Below are 6566 nucleotides of genomic sequence, written 5' to 3' on the forward strand. Positions count from 1 at the left end.
AGGAATGTGTGGGTGGAGTTTGGGGGGCGGGGGCATGGAAAAGAGTTCTGAATGTGCTGCAGGGGAGGGTGGGCATAGATCTGCTCAGTCTGCAGCATTATTAAGGACTTCAGCATCCACATTTGCTCCTCCATTACTTTAATCATCTGCTCAGTTGCATCCTTAAACTCTTGATTCTTTTTTTCTGTCCTGCTGTTCAGCTTCCCAGAACTCCTTGCGTTCCCTTTTCTCTACACTGGAGCAGTGCACGTCTTCTTTGCTGCATCTTGGGCACATTTTTTACCTGGTGGAGACACTCAGCTGGGGTGGGAGGGAGTGTTCCTGAAGGCCATATCTGCCGAAGCACAAGGGACAATGCACAGAAGCGGGATTCTTAAATTCACACACAGCACTGAAACATTTCAGTTAAATACGCCTTTTGAAACACTGTCATCACTTTCTCACTGACTCTTGGCAGGCACACATCTCTTCAAACACTCAAAGCATGATGAGTGTTGGCAGGCGGAGGGGGGGTGCTTCACATGGGGAAAAGAGCACTCTAGAAGGGTCATGGTGCAGCATGCTAGGGAAAAAATTCTAAAATTCTCCCACACTTTTCCACAGGCGAGGGTCATTCTAGCAGATCTCACTCCTACGGGTAAGCAGGGAAACAAGGGCATATCTACTCCATGCTTGTGGCTTCTGCCCTGCTCCCTATGCTGCTCATCTATGTGAAGTTTTGGTCCCTGCACAATTGATTGCCAAATGGCGCAGGAAAGTTTCCTACAATGTGGGAAGGAATAAAGCTGCTCTGCCACGGAACCTTCGGCGGAGGATTACAGATTTCTTCGAGGTAACTTTCCTGGAGATCTCTCTGGAGGATTCTGGTGAGATATTGGCATGTATCAACCCCCTGTTCCACCGTACCAATTAGCTACACAGGGAAATGTCCGTCTCACAGAAACAGCCAGCCTTCCACATTTCTATACCCCAAACCCACCTCTGCACTACACAAACCACAACCACTTACCAGGCATCTCCTCTCCTGCTTCTTGCTTGCTGGAGAGGAACTGCTGAGACTGATTAGACACTTTTAGAGTGGAGAAAAGTTCCTGCCTGCCTGCACCACTCGGCGACCCCATCCGGAGCTGCACATCGTCGTCTAACTCCACCTCTTTATCAATAACTTTATCCTCCAGGTTAGGTCCTCTTTCCGTCAACTCCAGGCCCGTCGAAGTATCCATGGGGCTCTTGATGGTGGAGGTGGGTCGTCACCAAGGATGGTGTCCAGCTCCTTATAGAACCAGCAGGTCTTAGGTGAAGCACGGGAGTGACAGTTTGCCTCCCCTGCCTTATGGCACGCTTGCCTCAGCTTCTTTATCTTTGCTCTGCATTGCAGTGTGCCCCAATTTAACCCTTTTCGCACAACCCTCGAGAAATACGCCCGTAGGTATCCCAATTCCTATGGCTCAAGCGCAGCTGTGACGACACAGCCTCCTCTCCCCATATACTGATCAGATCCAACAACAGTGGTCCAAGTAGGAGAGCATTTGGTGCAATAACCCACCATGGTCACCTGGGAAACTGCGATGAGACCTCTCCATGCCGAGCCAGCAGGAAATTGAATTAAAAAAATTCCTGGGGCTTCTAACAGGGAGAGGCAGGTGGTTGTTTACCTGGCTGCAGGGCAGTGGAGTTCAAACTGCTGACCAGAGTGATCACAATAGGCATTGTGGGACACCTCCTGGAAGCCAATTAAAGCAATGCAATCAAGCGTGGGGTCTACACTGGCACTTTGTCGAGAAAAATTTAGAGAGAAAAGACGCATGTCTCTCGTTGGGGTGGTTGTATTTTGTCACCAAAACTAGGCATTTTTCCTGACAAAAGTCACATCGCAGTGTGTACTGTGATGGGGCAAGGCCAGATGGCTACAGTAAAGTACTGAGAAACAGGTATGTTAGCCCCAGGCTAAACAAATCCTAGTACCCTGGTAACCAAATGGCAGTTGCTCCAGGTTAATCAAGGCACCTGGAGCCAATTAAGATCTTTCTAGAAGGCAGTGGAGATAGCTACGTTAATTAGAACACCTGCAGCCAATCAAGGCAGGCTAATCAGGGCACCTGGGTTTAAAAAGGAGCTCACTCCAGTCAGGCAGGGAGGAGCCAGAGGAGAAGGAGCGTGTGTGAGGAGCTGGGAGCAAGAAGGCAAGGAGCTGAGAGTGAGAGAGTGTACTGCTGGAGGATTGAGGAGGACAAGCATTATCAGACACCAGGAGGAAGGTCCTGTGGTGAGGATAAAGAAGGTGTTTGGAGGAGGCCATGGGGAAGTAGCCCAGGGAGTTGTAGCTGTCATGCAGCTGTTACAAGAGGCACTATAGACAGCTGTGATCCACAGGGCCCTGGGCTGGAACCTGAAGTAGAGGGTGGGCCTGGGTTCCCCCCAAACCTCCCAACTCCTGATCAGACACAGGAGGAGCTGACCCAAACTGGGTTCTGCAAGAGGGGAAGATCACTGAGGTGAAAAAATCCACCAATAAGCGCAGGACCCATCAAGGTAGAGGAGGAACTTTGTCACAGTATGCATTCACTATTTGGTTGACAAAATGCAGTTTCTGTCAACAAAACTTGGTAGTATAGATAAGGCATTAGAAAGGGGCCCAGAGAAGGAAGCTGAGAAGAAATTTGGGGCAATATAGGAATGTCTCCTCACTGATTACAAGGGAGGGTTTGCCCAGGACAGATTTGCTGGGTCAGCATCTGTGCTTCCAGTCACATAACCTGGGGCTCAGGTTTTAAGAGGGAACTGTGTAACTGACCTGTATGAGGGGAGCAGTCATACAACTGACTTCTTGGGGACAGAGAAATGGGTGACAGACTATCCCAATCCAGGCCCCACTTTTGCAAAATGCTGCTTCTGATGTACTTGTGGAAATTAACTTTGTCTCTTTAAGACAGGATGGGAATCTTACTAAAGACTTATAAGGCAATTCAGATTGCTCGGTAAGAGTGACCTGGTGTCATTACCTACCGCCCCTCCATCTTTAAAATCTTCAGACTATCAGCAATTATTTAACATCTTCCAAGTCACTGACATAAAACATTAAATTGCATTATGTCTGGAACCAATCCCTGTGGGATGCTGTAGAAACATGTGCATTTGATGATTCCTTATTAAAGAATTATGTTTTGAGATCTCATTTAGACAGTTTAATCCATTTAATATGTGGCTTAGTGATCCTGTATGATACCAATTTCCTCTTCAAAGTATCATGCTGTATTTAAGTCAAATGACTTACAGAAATCACATCATATTAGGTCACAGTTACCTTTGCTGACCAGACTTGTAATCCCATAAAACAGTATCAAGTTCATTTGACAGGAATTATTTTCCACATAATCATGTTGGCTGACTAACTATACTACTATCCTTCAGGTTCTACAGGGAGAAAGTCAAGCATCCATCATTTCATAACTTTGTCCAGGATCAGTGTCAGGCTAGCAGGCCTGTAATTACCATCTTCTTTACACTTTTTGCCTATTAATATAACAATAGCTTTCTTCCAGTCATCTGGAACTTCCCCCGTATTCCAAGATTTAACAAATATATTTTGTGCTATTATTTTCCACTATCCATATATTCTGTATTTGTTACTGGACCTTTGAGATAAATATTTTAACCATTTTTATATATGCGCACTGTTTTCTACTGCTGTTTATCAAATTGTTCCACTGCATAGAATGTCTTTCTCTTGTTAAAAAGATACCTTAGGACATTCTATACAAAAAACATTAAAAGAATGTCAACATTATAATACATGCAGAATAACAAGAGCCTTTTGTTTTGTCATCCAGTCTGTACATGGAGTGAAACAAGAGGCCCATGGAAAATAAGAATAGTCTACCACATAATTAGAAATTGAATAGCAGTACACTCACACAAAGGGACACAGGTACCATTCACTTTGTCATCTAACTTTTGCATGCTTCACTTTGCAAACTTAACAGTGTTTTGTACCTGAAAGGGGCTGTTACCCCTGCCCTGCTCCTGAGGATCTTTTTAGGCAACAAATTATTAGACAACCAAATGCACATACTAAAAGCTACTCACATAAATCTCATTATCCACATCCAGCTGTGTTTCATCTGTGTCAGCCAGGTCACTGAGCTCATCAAAGAGGGCGGACTCTAAAGGCAAAGCAAACAAAGTGGCACATCAGCGTATCCTAAAAGTTAAAGATAGGAGTTTCAAAGGAGCTGAATGGGGAAATTCAATGTTAGACTGAACTTTTCAGCCTAAAAAATTAGGGTAAACCAGTATTTGTACTACAGTACTGTACCAGCCACAGGACAACGGCAGATCAGATGTTCATGTTATAAACCTCACTCATGCAGACTCTGTGGATATTAAGGCCACTATTCAGCAAACACGTCAGTGAGTAAGCTTCCACGCCCAGGCAACTCCATCAGTGTCACATGCAAAGTGTTTGCAGGATTGGGCCAGAAGTTCACGGGATCTCACAACGAGTCCACATGTCTAAAACCCCCCAGAGGCACCGTTAACTCTGCCCGCGCCACTCCACCCGGATCCCAACCCCAGGTCGCACGACTAGCCACGCGGCCCTGTCAGCTACCAACTAGCCCAGGCTCGAAGACCTGCCAGAGATGCCCAGCGGCCGCACCGGGAAAGAGAGCCAGGAGCAGTCAGACCGGGCAGCGGGGACACAGCTGGGCTTGCGCCCCTCCCCGACAAGGCCCCTCACAGCTCCCGCCCCACCCGCGCAGGAGGACGCTCCGCGCCGTGCTCACCCCAGTCGGATCCGACCCCGGGTGGCAGCGGCCCCGGCTCTGCGGTGCCCTGTTCAACCTCCTCCGCCGCCATCTCCCTTCCGGGTCCCTCTAAACACACGTCTCCCAGCTCAACGCAATGCGCCGCCCGCTACGATGGCCGGGAGAGGACACGGGACCGGCGGGGCGGGGCCAGCGCCGTGTCTCTGAGCCGGCTGGGACAATGTCACCCGCAGGAGCGCGCTCAGCCCGGCGCGCCTCAGGTAGCTGGGGACAAAGACTCCGAGGGCGGGCAGCGCTGCATGGAGCGGGGGTTCTCGCGGGGTCCGGGTTCAGCTGCGCAGTGGGGTGGGGTCTGGGATCCGGGGTCAGGGGACCCACGGGGCAGGGGCTCAGGTGGAATTCGGGTTCAGCAGGGCCGCCCAGAGCATTCAGGGCGCCTGGGGCAAAGCGGGGGAGCTGCGGCACTTGTACTCACCCAGCGGCGGTCCCGGTCTTCGGCAACACTGAAGGGCCCCCGCTCCGAAGACCCGAACTGCCCCCGGGCCAGGGCTAGCTGGACATTTTGGCCGCGGGGGTCCCTTTAGTCCCTCCGCGTCTTCTGCAGCACTGAAGGGCCCCCCGCCGCCAAAATGCTGCGATTGACCACCACCAGACCAGGGCTTGTAGGGCCCCTGCGGGGCCTGGGGCAAATTGCCCCACTTGCCCCCCTCCCCCCTGCGGCCCTGAGCAGTAGCGCCATTTCGGGGTGGCAGTCCTGATTCCAACTGCTACTTGGGCACCTGAGAGCTCTTATCTTTTTGCAGATAACTTAGATACAGTGCTCCTGTCAGATAATAATTTCTAATTTCTATATAAAGAAACAAAATTAAATAGATATTAGACCCACTCAGCTAATGCTGTCAAGCTATTTAAAAAAAATTGTGCTGTTAATAATAGAATACCATTTATATAAATATTTTTGGATGGAGCTATCAGGGGAAAAATGGGGTTGGTATGAATTGTATTAAAAGGTTCCAAACTCTGTGTTGTAATCTACAGACTTCCATACCACAGGCTCTTCAGTCTCACCTGCTGAACTAGAGCCTAAAGGCAAGGCTCCCTTTTCCCCATTATTATGATTTAATCTAGGGCTCTCTAAGGCCTTGGCTACACTGGAGAGTTTCAGCGCTGGTGGTGGCTTTACAGCGCTGCAACTTACCATCCATGCTTGCAAGGCACATCCAGCGCTGTATCTCCGTGGATACAGCACTGGCTGTACTCTACCTCTGCCTGGGGAATAATGACTGCAGCACTGTTCTGCCAGTGTGGCCACCAAAAGCGCTGTTATTGGCCTTCAGAGGTATCCCAGAATGCCTGCTCAGCCACTCTGCTCATCAGTTCAAACTCTACTGCCCTGGCTTCAGGTGACCTGCCCTTTAAATGCCCTGGGAATTTTAAAAATCCCCTTCCTGTTTGCTCAGCCAGGTGTGGACTGCAATCAGTGAATCTTTCCAGGTGACCATGCCTCCACGCACCAAACAAGCCCCAGCATGGAGCAATGGCGAGTTGCTGGACCTCATCAGCGTTTGTGGGGAGGAAGCTGTGCAGTCACAGCTGCGCTCCAGCCATAGGAATTACGATACCTATAGGCAGATAGAAAATGTGGCAAAAGACCACCTTGGCTTAACCACGAGATCTTGCATGACCTACAAAATGAAAAGGAGTCATATAAAAAATGGAAACTAGGTCAGATTACAAAGGATGAATATAGCCAAACAACACAGGAATGCAGGGGCAAGATTAGAAAGGCAGAGGCACAAA

At 49.0% G+C, this 6566-nt stretch overlaps 1 protein-coding gene across 3 annotated transcripts in view; it reads right to left on the reverse strand.

The window, feature by feature from the left end:
• Positions 1 to 4946, reverse strand: part of ATF6 (activating transcription factor 6) — a 376474-nt gene extending 371528 nt beyond the window's left edge. For all 3 annotated transcript variants that reach the window (XM_075067999.1, XM_075067998.1, XM_032804925.2), the window contains exons 1-2: positions 4785 to 4946; positions 4087 to 4163 (exon numbers count right to left, since the gene is read on the reverse strand). In XM_075067999.1, coding sequence (XP_074924100.1) covers positions 4087 to 4163; positions 4785 to 4857 — 150 coding nt within the window. In that variant the 5' untranslated portion in view covers positions 4858 to 4946. The remainder of the gene's footprint in view (positions 1 to 4086; positions 4164 to 4784) is intronic.
• Between the last annotated feature and the right edge of the window lie 1620 nt (positions 4947 to 6566).

Source organism: Chelonoidis abingdonii, chromosome 7 (genome assembly GCF_003597395.2).
Source record: "Chelonoidis abingdonii isolate Lonesome George chromosome 7, CheloAbing_2.0, whole genome shotgun sequence".
In the NCBI taxonomy this organism is placed as follows: Eukaryota; Metazoa; Chordata; order Testudines; family Testudinidae; genus Chelonoidis; species Chelonoidis abingdonii.